The sequence below is a fragment of the Perissodus microlepis genome, chromosome 19 (assembly GCF_051167445.1).
Source record: "Perissodus microlepis isolate ML-2025 ecotype Zambia chromosome 19, ASM5116744v1, whole genome shotgun sequence".
Classification (NCBI taxonomy): Eukaryota; Metazoa; Chordata; class Actinopteri; order Cichliformes; family Cichlidae; genus Perissodus; species Perissodus microlepis.
In genome coordinates, this window is record NC_140479.1 from 3,823,012 (window position 1) to 3,835,427 (window position 12,416).

The window sequence follows — 12,416 nt, forward strand, 5'->3', positions numbered from 1 at the left end:
TGCATATGTATTACAAAAAAATAATAGAACTTGGTTTTAAAGTTGGCTCCAAAAGTATAGGCTTTAAACGTATTGACAGGCTAAACTTCAGTGAAATTAGGTAGAAAACGGCTGGTGTTTTGCTGAAGGTTTTTTTGTGTGTGTGTGCGTTATGGGTAATAATGGAATGTTGTTTTGTAGCATTTGAGGTGAACTTTATGGATGATGTCGGACAGACGCTGCTCAACTGGGCTTCAGCTTTCGGCACGCAAGAAATGGTAACGATAAAACTTGCCATTTAATCTGGACTAAATTAACTGAAGAACATCTAACTGACAATGATATTAGTTTTTCAGTTTAATACTATTACAAATTGTTATCCGTGTATTATTTAATTTCAGTTTCACCAACTGTCTATTGTTCTAGGTTGAGTTTCTTTGTGAGAGAGGAGCAGATGTCAATAGAGGTCAGAGGTCATCGTCACTGCACTATGCTGCCTGTTTTGGACGCCCGCAAGTAGCCAAGGTAACACACGAAAGCTAAGGATGAAATGCACGTTTAGTCCTGCAGTAGTCCAGTTTTCTGAAACATTTTTTTTTCTGGAGTAATGTGTTTTGCTGACTGATTTTTATTTATTTATTTATTTTTTTGCATTGCTTCCTTTGTAATGTGTGTGTGCAGACTCTCCTGCGTCATGGGGCCAACCCTGACCTGAGGGATGAGGATGGAAAAACACCTCTGGACAAGGCTAGGGAGAGGGGACACAGTGAAGTTGTAGCTATACTGCAGTCTCCTGGTAAGTAAACCAGGACTATGCAAGACCACTACTGCTATTGCTGGTTCAGCTGCTATATCATTTCATTGTAACGTTCCTTTTCTGTCTCTGACTTGTGTTAATTTTGCACTTTTGTCTTTCTTATGCCAAAAAGTGAAGTTTCCTTGCAATGTCTACAAAAAACTGAAATCAACCCAATTAACCAGGCCCTTTGCACCTACAGTACATGTGCTTTATGCTTACCTGCACTTGGTTTTGCTGACAGAGAGTGATGCACAAATGTCTATCGGTCTCGAAAGGCAAACCATCTTTGTGTTTCAGGAGACTGGATGTGTCCAGTGAACAAGAGTGATGACAAGAAGAAGAAAGATCTTAACAAAGAGGAGGAGGAGGGCAGTGAACCCAAAGGAGACCCAGAAATGGCTCCTATCTACCTAAAGAGACTTCTGCCTGTTTTTGCACAAACATTTCAGCATACCATGCTGCCTTCTATTAGGTAAATGACAGTGTCTAAGCACTCTGCAGCAGCCATTCATTCATTCACCTTAATTTACCATTGTTTACTGGGCTACATCAGATAAACTGTAAATATTGTCGAATTTACATGAGTTAATCGAATCATATTACATTGTGTTCTTTCTGTTCTGAATCAAACTTCACTACTATGTCCAGTGCAAATCTTAATTAAAGGAGCAGAAGTGGACATAAAAGGAACTGCTGTCTATAATTAAAACCAGGCTGGGAGTTTTCACTAGAAAAATGAAGTTGCATGTTTCTATTTTGATGGTTTTCAGGAAAGCTAGTCTGGCTTTGATCAGGAAAATGGTTCACTATAGCAGCGAAGTGCTGCTGAAGGAGGTGTGTGACAGCGAGGCGGGACATAACTTGCCCACGGTGCTGGTGGAGATCACAGCTACTGTCCTCGATCAAGAGGTACAAACACTCAAATACACAGACACAGACATGCTTTTGGGTCTTATTTGTCAAACCTTCCAAAACCCAGAATCTTAGCAGGACATACCTAGTTGGAATAGATCTAATTTTAGCCCAACAGAGAATGAACACTAGCTTAAGCAGATGCTTAATATGCCATTAATTAATTACAATTATTAAAACGCTGCCGTGTATATACTACAAAGGCCGAAAGGTGATGATCACATTGACTTACATGGTTTTGGTTTTGGGTGCTTGAGTGCCACACAGCACAGTGGTCCAGTGGTGAGCATTTCTCCTTCAGCTGATTAAGGCTGTGTGAATTTTCTCAACGAAGCTGGGCTACCTCCCACAGTTAATTACATGTTATGTTAACTAACTCTAAGTTTTAAATCCTTTTTTTTCGGCTACACCATAGATCTGGAGGTTATTTTTTCCATCATAGTTCTTCAAGTCCGCTATCTTATCCTGCATTTCAATGTTCTGTTTCAGCAGTGTATGTTTCATTTACAAGCAGTCTGATTCCAAATCTGTTGTCCACGTTTGTGTTTTTGAACAGGGAAAGGTTTTCCTTTGTAGTTTTTATTTTATTTTATTTTATTTTTTGTAATAAGTAAATTCACTAATGTGGCATCCCAGATCTTGTTCAAAGTCTCTCAACTCTTTATAAAGTAAGTGTCACATTTCTGAGCAGTGTGTTATGGTTAACGCAGCTTCTTCCCCACTCTAGACAGCCTGAGGAAAAAAGAGATGCAAAGATGTGCAACACAGGGATGATAAAGACTAAGGAACCACTTTAGTGTTTTGACCACAAGAAATGATGTTTTACCTGAGGTTGATCTTCTTTAAAAAAAAAAACCCCAAAAAAACCCAACATTTACAGTCTAAGCATGCCTACACACTACATGTATTTTAGCCAGACACATATGTCCTAAATTTTTTTTTCTTCTTTTAAGGAGGGATGTGATAACATGTTTTCTTGCTTTCTCTCTCCCTGTGTCAGGACGACGACGACGGTCACCTTCTGGCTCTGCAGATCATAAGGGATCTGGTGGATAAGGGTGGAGATGTTTTCCTTGACCAGCTGGCTCGACTAGGCGTCATCAACAAGGTGTCGACTTTGGCTGGACCAGCATCTGATGATGAGAACGAGGATGAAGCAAAACCTGAGAAGGTATACACTGAGAGGACGATGAGATGAAGCTTAAGATTTAGTCTTCAGTATGTGTATATCATATACATACATTTTTCTCGCAGGAGGAAGAGGTGCAGGAGGATGCTAGGGAGATCCAGCAGGGGAAGCCATACCACTGGAGGGACTGGTCCATCATCAGAGGCAGGGACTGTCTCTACATCTGGTCTGACGCTGCTGCCCTTGAGCTCTCCAATGGCTCCAATGGCTGGTTCAGGTTCATCCTGGATGGGAAGCTAGCCACCATGTACTCCAGTGGAAGTCCAGAAGGGGGATCGGACAGCTCCGGTATGAGTTAACATGCTTATAATGCACTTGCATATCTGTCATTTTGTTCTGCTGACAATGGTCCATCTCTTTTGGGCTGCAGAGTCTCGCAGCGAGTTCTTGGAGAAGCTACAGCGGGCACGGAGTCAGGTGAAGCCAGTAACAGCCAGTCAGCCCATCTTGTCCAGTGTTGGCCCCACCAAGCTGACTGTAGGGAACTGGTCTCTGACCTGCCTGAAGGATGGAGAGATTGCTATCCACAACTCAGATGGGCAGCAGGCCACCATCCTGAAGGAAGACCTGCCTGGCTTTGTCTTTGAGTCTAACAGAGGAACCAAGCACTCTTTCACAGCAGAAACATCCTTGGGTGAGTCTCATTGTCTAATAAGCAAAATGTATACAGGTAAGCTATCAAACAAAGGAAAATATTCTTCCAGTTGAAATTTACTAAACAGTACAAACGTGTTCAGCAGCGTTGTTAAATGTCTCATTTTCGTGTGTGTGCGCATGTGCCTGAGTAGGCTCAGAGTTTGTGACTGGTTGGACGGGGAAGCGAGGCAGGAAGTTAAAGTCAAAACTGGAGAAGACAAAGCAGAAGGTGAAAAGTATGGCAAGAGAGCTATATGATGATCACTTCAAAGCTGTAGAAAGCATGCCCAGAGGAGTGGTGGTTACTCTCCGGAACATTTCAACACAGCTGGAGTCTGCTTGGGAGCTGCACACCAACAGACAGGTACACAAGTACACATTAGTAGACAGACTCTCATTGGATTGCAGTAATAAACAGTAACGTAAATGCTTACATGCTTATGACTTATATTGTTAACAGTGTATTGAAGGGGAGAACACATGGAGGGACCTGATGAAAACGGCTCTGGAAAACCTGATTGTAGTTTTGAAGGATGAAAACACGATTTCTCCGTATGAGATGTGTAGCAGTGGCTTGGTCCAGGCTCTGTTTACAGTCCTTAACAATGTGAGCTAATTCTAAATCTCTCATTCATCTGATTATTTATTCTTTATTGAAATATTCTAAGGTACTGGTTTTCAAATAAAGGCCTTAATTAGTGTGTGTGTGTGTGTGTAAAAAATTTACAAGTTAATACTGCGTATCTACTTCCTGTGTGGGTCCAGTTACAGTTGATGTGGATGTGTAGATGACAGATCTGTATTAGTTGCATGGTGCTGTCGTGTCAATATGGATCAAAATCTGAGGAATGTTTTTGAATTTATGCTAGTTCTAGAGGTGAAGGGGGACCACCCCCGTAGTAGAAAGTTGTACCTAATAAAGTGACATAGTGTAAACAGTAAGTGTATATTGATAATGGCTGTGTTCGAAAAAGGCTGTGTTTTTCTTGAAGAGCTCTGTATAGCTGGCATTGAAACTTGAAAGCCTTAACAATCTGTGCCTTCTACTAATAGTTCATTAGAATCTAGTGTACATCATATATTCATCTCTTACATAGCACTGTTCTTAAAGATGAAAATTTGACATGTCTTATGCTTCTGTGTAGAGTGTGGAACTGGACCTGAAACATGATTGTAAGCCTTTAATGGAAAGAATCAATGTCTTTAAGGCGGCTTTCAGCGAGAATGAAGATGATGAAAGGTAATGTTATGCTCATATTCTGAATTCGATAAATGAAAACAAAGCACTCTCATGCATAATGATTTATAGGACAGTATACTTGTTGTTTGTTCAAAGAGAGACAAGGAAAAGAAAGATGGACATAAATGAGGACATTTCTACATGAAGTAGACCCAAAAAATTTGATTTAAAGATAAAAGATATACAGAGAATGACAAAGGGCAGACAAAGTTAGTCAGAATGACAACTAAAAAAGTGATAGCTTAGTCACACTAGAGTACAAATAGGATGGCAACCTCCTTCGGACTAGGACAAAGTCTGTGGTTGCCTGGTGATCACGAGAACAATTGCAAGTAGTTGAGGTAACCAGCTGGTTGCCCAGAGGTTGAGGGTGTTGACTGCTCAATCACTTCTGATTGTAAGGCAATCACACGGTTTACTAAACGCATAAACGCAGACAGTCAGAGTTGGTCTGCACTGAGCAGTCCCTGTCTTTGCAAGCAGGGAGTGCCTGCTGGTTGCATTCTGGTTATTAGGGCTGTCACGATTTGTCGACTAGTCACGATTATGTCGACTATCAAAATCGTCGACGACAAATTTAATAGTCGATGCGTCGTTTGAAGCTTTGTAAGATCCCGAAAGACGCAGGAATAAGCAGTAGGATTTAAGAGTGTAATAACTGACTGAAACAGAAGATGGCGGAGCAGCAATCTCCAGTATTATAGCTGTATACAAATTCAGGGGCCACATCCTTTGGAGGCTGCATTTGTAGGCCGATTACGTTACAGCGACGGGACCAAATGCGGTCGACAAATGCGTCCTTCATTTCCCCAGATTTCAAGGATGGGTCGGGTGTATCCTTCGTGCCCCAACTTATCCCGGGATTCATAGTGCGGCCCAGCCAATTTCAGTTTCCAACAATGGCGGCAGCTACTTAGTTTTAATATTACTCTTATGACTGTTCCTGGGTCACAAAATAAACTTTTAACATATTTTCAGGTGAGAAGGTAGCTGTGTAAACTTCAAATATCTGCTCGGTTTATCAAGACACTTATTTGCAAAAGTGCTCCGACGTTTTCTGAGACATCTCTTACCCCACAGCTCAAGGCTCACTAGATCTGGCAAGAACACCGGACTCCCGGCACATCGTTTTCAAACACCCCGCGAGCTTTCGCTACTCAGTTTAAACATGATATATAAGTCACTTAGATAACTTTTAAAAATTTTATTGTTTGGTTTTTTTCAGTGTTTTATTTGTTCCTGTTTGGCTGAGATTAAAGTTACAGTTTTTACACAGCTGAATAAATGTCAAACAGAAAACTGATTAAACAGAAGTGTGAGATGGTAGAGATTTTACTCCAATGTCCTGTTAAATTTTAGGGAGCAAAGAGCAGATGACTGAGTTTATTAAACTCCACCGAGACAATCTGCAAATTTCATTAAAAGTTTAATAAACTATCATCTTTCTTTATTTTTAGTTAGCACATACCTTAAACACTTCAAGCTGTAAGCTAATGATAGTTATATAAGAGCAGATGCATGCTGATGGAATAAGCTGTACGTTTTACATCCAATGGATGATGATCTGATTAGTCGACTATTCGCAAAAATAATAGGTCACTAGTTGACTATCAAAATAATCGTTTGTGGAAGCCCTACTGGTTATATTCCCATATCGAAGCGAGCTTGCCAAGCATTTGTTATTTTGCAGTTATATAGCCATCAGGCTGCAACTATGTCACTATTTCTGGAGGATTTTGTGTTTCAGATTTGAGAAATGTACCCAACTCTAAATGTGTACATTTTTCAAAGCAAAAATGACAAATGCAGTGAAATCCCAAGTTCATTACACACAGTTGCTGTAATTTTGTTTGCGCTGTAGTCTCCAGCCTAGTTTGACTGAAATATAAAATCATTATGAAGAACTGAAGGATCCTTTAGTCTCCTTAGTTATCACTTGGATTCTACTTGGTCACATAGCACTGTCGAAGATGTTTAAACTGCCTATGTTTTGTTTGAACTGATTAAAGTTGATAAATGATTCTGTGTGTGTGTTTAGCCGACCAGCTGTTGCCTTAATCCGTAAACTGATAGCTGTCCTGGAGTCAATAGAACGCCTACCTCTGCACCTGTACGACACTCCGGGATCCTCATACAACCTGCAGGTGAGTCAACGTGTGTTCGAGGTCCTGGTGTGTTGTTTGGAGAAGCTCTCAGTAATGTTGCTTGCCATAATCACAGCCTGTGATAAAATATGTTTCTGTGCTTTAGATTCTTACACGGAGATTGCGGTTCCGGCTGGAGCGAGCGCCGGGAGAGACGGCCCTGATCGACCGAACAGGTCGTATGTTGAAGATGGAACCACTTGCAACTGTGGAGTCTCTGGAGCAGTACCTGCTGAAGATGGTGAGGAGACACTAAAAATGCATTCAACCAAAATACAGCTAGGTCTGGAAAACTTGGACAGTGGGGGGGGAAAAAAAAAATCACAATTTTGGTACTCTAAGTCAAGTTTATTTATGGCCGTTCACAGACAGCATGCCCAAGTCTGACTTTCGTTAAATCTTTTTTTCATAAGATTTAATCTTTTTCATGAAAATGATTTTTTTCTTATGAAAAAAATCTTTTTCATATTTTTTTCTTTCTTATGAAAAAGAACCAAAGCATGAAAAAGAACCCCCAACCCCTTTGGGAACCAATGTGTTTTGATCTTACTTTTTTGTTGTGTATCAACCTGATTCCAGATGATTTTTGACTTCCCTTCCTCTCTTCCTCTTTGGCCTCTTCTTTCTCTAGGTGGCAAAGCAGTGGTACGACTTCGAGCGCTCATCCTTTGTCTTTGTGCGGAAGCTGAGGGAAGGGCAGACCTTCACTTTCAGGCACCAACACGATTTTGATGAAAATGGTATCATCTATTGGGTCGGAACAAACGCCAAGTAAGAGCAACTTCAGCTAGCTATAAATTTAACATGAGGCTTACTGATCGCTGATTTGCATAAATGATTTGCATCTTGCACTGCAGGTATAAATTTAATGTTATCAAATTTGTGGTTATATCATGTCAAACTAGTGTTCCTCTTACATTTTATTCAGCATACACATTTTAGAATGAATTAAGCAGATTTTAAAATGGTTTATGTTACTGTCTTGATAGCTTGCTCAATCATCCAGATAAAGAAATCCTAGAAAGTTGATTCTGTTCATCTAGACCTAGCTTTTTCAGTATGAGAAACGTTTCGTCTACATGCACACTAGCCCGGATAAATTTGAAAACGGCATTTTCGTCTGAAAACGCTCCACGTCCACACTAGCGTTTTCAGAGAGTTGTGCGTCCACATTGAAACGGCCGAAAACGCTTACGTTTCAGTACTGCGCATGCGTGAAGCGCAAGAAGATTTCTGTCTGCCGTTTATTTACTTTTCGGCTCGTTGAAACGTCGCGGCAAAACGTCGAGGAGAAGCACCGAGTTTTTTAAATGGACTAACAATGAGGTGGAGTTGTTGCTGCGAGTAACACAAAAGTACAACGTTGCCAAAGCGAGTGAGAATTAAATAATTTAAAGAAAAGCTATCTGGAGCATGTACAAACTGATATTAAATCTTTAATAGGTCTGTCAAAATTTAGAGCAAACAAAACAACTGCTGTATAATGCCCTCCGCTATCTTTGTTTAATTGGTCACATGACTGCATCACATGACAAAAATGCGTCATTGTTTTAGAAAGTCTGCGTTTTCGAGTGTCCACACTGCGACGGGACAGCTCCATTTTGAAATGTATACATCTTCGAGAGCGTTTTCAAAATGCTGCGTTTTTCCTTGGGGAAAACGCCGTCTCAGTTTGGACGGGAGGCCAAAACGGAGAGAAAACGATGGGTTTTCAAACAAAAACGCATTAGTGTGGACGTAGCCTAAGTGACTTCTTCAGTCTCAGCTGACTGCAGGTTCCCCTTCACTTATAGGGCTTTGGAGTTGATGTCACGCCGCAGTGCATTGTGGGATCGGGGCGCCATGCCAGAAGGCCACAAATCAAAACAAACACACTGTGCTGGAAGCAGGACTGTCAGAACCATGCTTAAAATCAGCACAAAAGACAAAGGGCTGTATCGCAACCGATTGCGCCCAGACGCCAAGAGACGGTACTGGGAAAAAATAGCGTGCATCGGTAACGTTGACCCGTATGAAATAAGGCAGTGGAGTGGAAACCCAGACAGCCTACCGCCGTTGTCCTATTCCGATATTTTCGTGTACCTTGTCCGTGGAGTCAGCGCATACACGGCGAATAAATAAATTATAAATTCCTGGAGGCGCACATCTAATTCACAAACGGTTGGGTACAAGATTTGGCTGTTTTTAAGCCTCCACGTTGTGAGTATGTTGACCATATGACCAAGATACAGCTAGAGGTTGCACATAACATTGACTTCTCCGCAGCTGCCCCCCAAATTGCTCTAGATGAACGATTCACGATTGATGCCAGCTGTGCGTTGCCATGTAAATAGTTTGCATTTCACGTGTACCTGCACATGTACTTGCTAAGTACATGTGAACAGGTCTTGAATAAAAAAAATAAAATAAATGTACTTTTCTGTTTTATTGAAACCACTTTACAGAAAGTACAATTATTTACAATGAACTGTACATGCAACACAGCAGTTTTATGAATATTCAACAAGAGCAAGTTTAATTTGGCCCTGGTTTGACGACCACACTGGGGCACATATTCACCAAAACACAGCACACCTTAACATTCCTATCAAGTAGTGTCGTGTCTTCACCCTCACATAATATGAGTAACTCCTGTCCACAGCCTCCGTGACATGGTGATTTTGTTATTGGTCTTCTGTCAGATCTTCATCTATTACTTCTGCACTGGGCACACCTTCATACTCTGCAGCTGCATAATGAAAGCATGTAAAATAAAATTAGTGCATACACATAAGGTAAATGTACACCAGTATTCCAGGTGCGTGATTCATCTGAAGGTTATATGCAGATTTGCGTACAATGAGCGCAATTTTGTATGTTTTTGGGGCGGGGGTTACCTCCGATGGGTGCTCTTTTTCGCTTTCGTTGCACTCGCCTTGCGTGCCGGTCCGAGTCTCACCGCTGCAATCCAAGCCTGACGTCTTCGTTTAGTAATATCGGATACATGAGATCCCTCCCGTTGCCTCCAGGAGGGGAAACGATGAAAAGAGAGCCCATTTCCAGCTTCTTGCCTTCCCTATTGTGTGATCTAACGTTGCAACCAACAACACAGTACGTACGAACCATAGCTGACACTTCCGTTTGGCCTACTGTCATGGCGGGAGGGGGCGCTCCAAAGCCCTATAGACGGTACATTTGCATAATGACTGAAACTAGCACCACTGACTAACAGTGGGCCATCAGGTCAGACTGAAGGAAGTCACTTGGATGAGTAATGAAATGTTTCTCCCAATGAAAACTCTACGTCCAGATAAACAGAATCAAGTTTCTAGGGTTTGTGATCATTTTTCTGTATACTTGCAATCAATGTAAAATGCTATATTTCACACTTTTCTGTTCAGTCCTTCGGTTCTTTTAAAAAGTAATGCAACGTTTTAGATGTTTACATTTAGAGCTAGGGGAGCTTTAGTGGAGTTTTGTTTTTGTTTTCTGTCCCAGTAAACCAATATTTGTTTTCTTCAGGACTGCCTACGAGTGGGTAAACCCCGCAGCTTATGGCCTAGTGGTGGTGACCTCTTCAGAGGGCCGGAATCTCCCCTATGGGAGACTGGAAGACATTCTCAGTCGGGATAGCTCTGCTCTGAATTGCCACACGAATGACGACAAGAATGCCTGGTTTGCTATCGACCTCGGCCTGTGGGTCATTCCCTCAGCATACACTCTGAGGCATGCCAGGTAATAAGATGGGCGCATCATATGATGTAACACATATATCTAGATGGTAATATAGAATCTGAAATATCATGAAAGTGCTATTTACTCTCCAGATCTAACTTTGGTTTATCTAGGAATGTTGGGTGTTGGCAACGTCTGATTGCCTCTAACTGGCGTAAATTATCCTAAGCTAATCAGTTTAGATGCAAGATATTCAGTTAGGTGTTTACTTGTGTCTGGCACCAGATTACAAGTGTAAAAACTGAGCCAAATCTTGAGCTGCACAAGGCGGCTAAAAATGTAATCCAGGCTAAAAAAACCAACAAATGGCTGGTAAATTGTAGTTTTGGTCACTGCCACGGCATTAATGCACAAGTAGATCTGAATGTAATTACAGTTGTGTACTCTAAGAGATTACATTTTCTTCTATCTTTTCTTATGCCTTGATGGCAGTTTCAGCATTACTCTTTCAGGCATTCACTAGTATCAGTGCAACATTAAAATCTATAAACTAGGTCCAGAAAAATGACTTGAATTCATTTAAAACTGTCTGAGGCAAAGTTAAACACTGACCTTCTGTTTGAGCAATCTAAAAAAAATGTTTAAAAAAAAATCAATGCAGAGTCCTCTGTGAAATACACAGAAGATCTACACATAGTTCAAAGGTTATTCATGATTGTGCCATATATGTGCAAGTTATCCATGCCAAAATCACCCCGTGTGTAGTATATATTTGTTTTGCAGTAACATGTGTGTCATCCAAATAAAGCCATTTTTAGAAAAAAAGGCCCTGCTAATTTCAGCAAGTTATTGCCAAAAAGCCATTTACATGCAATTCTAATTATGGCTTTGTAGCAAGAGTCTGTCTGCTAACCCACTAAGTATTTGCTGTGATAAAATCAATAAAAAGTCTTCAAGCAAGAAACTAAGCATACCAATTAGTAATCTTAACAGAGGAGTTGATGAAACCTTGTGAGAAACATGCTCCTGTCCCTTAATTTTTTCTAACATACCGGCATCAATATTGCCATCATCATCGTTTTTCAGGATTATGTCGTATAGAAAAATAAAACGTTGTCTGCCAGTTATTACCTCACGTTGTAGTGTAGAAACTACTGAAGACATCAGGAAATAAAACCAATATACCACCTGACCAAGTTGTGTGGTAACAATTCTACACCTCTTGGTCAGTCTGTAACAAAGCCAACCTGGACCCTGAGAGATGAAATTAAGAAACAACAGTTACACATAGTGTTCCAACATTGCAGAAAATGAAACAAACCCAAACCCTGCCATGCAACAGAATTAGGGCTGCCACAAACAATTATTTTGATAGTCGACTTGTAACCGATTATTTTTGCGACTAGTTGACTAATCAGATCTTGCATCCATTGGACGTAAAACATACAGCTTATTGCACTAGCATGCATCTGCTCTTATATAACTATCATTAGCTTACTGCTTTAGGTGTTTAAGGTCTGTGCTAACTAAAAATAAAGACAAGATGATAGTTTATAAAATTTTAATGAAATTTGCAGATTGTTTCGGTGAAGTTTAATAAACTCAGCCGTCTGCTCCTTGCTATCTAAAATAAAACAGGACACCGGAGTAAATTCTCGTGCATCTCACACTTCTGATAATCAGCTGTCTGCTTGACGTTTGTTCAGCTGTGTAAAAGCTATAATTTAATCTCAGCCAAACCGATTTACTCAGGAACAAATAAAATACTGAAAAAAGCCAAACAATAACATTTTTAAGTTATCTAAGTGACTCATCATGTTTAACCTGAGTAGCAAAAGACGGCGGTGGGTTTGAAAACGATTT

At 40.6% G+C, this 12,416-nt stretch overlaps 1 protein-coding gene across 2 annotated transcripts in view; it reads left to right on the top strand.

Annotated features, from left to right (window-relative positions):
* Positions 1–12,416, top strand: part of hectd1 (HECT domain containing 1) — a 45,333-nt gene that overhangs the window by 10,159 nt on the left and 22,758 nt on the right. For both annotated transcript variants that reach the window (XM_084914896.1, XM_084914897.1), the window contains exons 8-22: positions 181–257; positions 406–504; positions 661–775; positions 1,076–1,250; positions 1,549–1,687; positions 2,691–2,861; positions 2,945–3,167; positions 3,250–3,513; positions 3,668–3,879; positions 3,976–4,122; positions 4,661–4,755; positions 6,794–6,899; positions 7,006–7,140; positions 7,531–7,670; positions 10,401–10,613. In XM_084914896.1, coding sequence (XP_084771022.1) covers positions 181–257; positions 406–504; positions 661–775; positions 1,076–1,250; positions 1,549–1,687; positions 2,691–2,861; positions 2,945–3,167; positions 3,250–3,513; positions 3,668–3,879; positions 3,976–4,122; positions 4,661–4,755; positions 6,794–6,899; positions 7,006–7,140; positions 7,531–7,670; positions 10,401–10,613 — 2,311 coding nt within the window. The remainder of the gene's footprint in view (positions 1–180; positions 258–405; positions 505–660; positions 776–1,075; positions 1,251–1,548; positions 1,688–2,690; positions 2,862–2,944; positions 3,168–3,249; positions 3,514–3,667; positions 3,880–3,975; positions 4,123–4,660; positions 4,756–6,793; positions 6,900–7,005; positions 7,141–7,530; positions 7,671–10,400; positions 10,614–12,416) is intronic.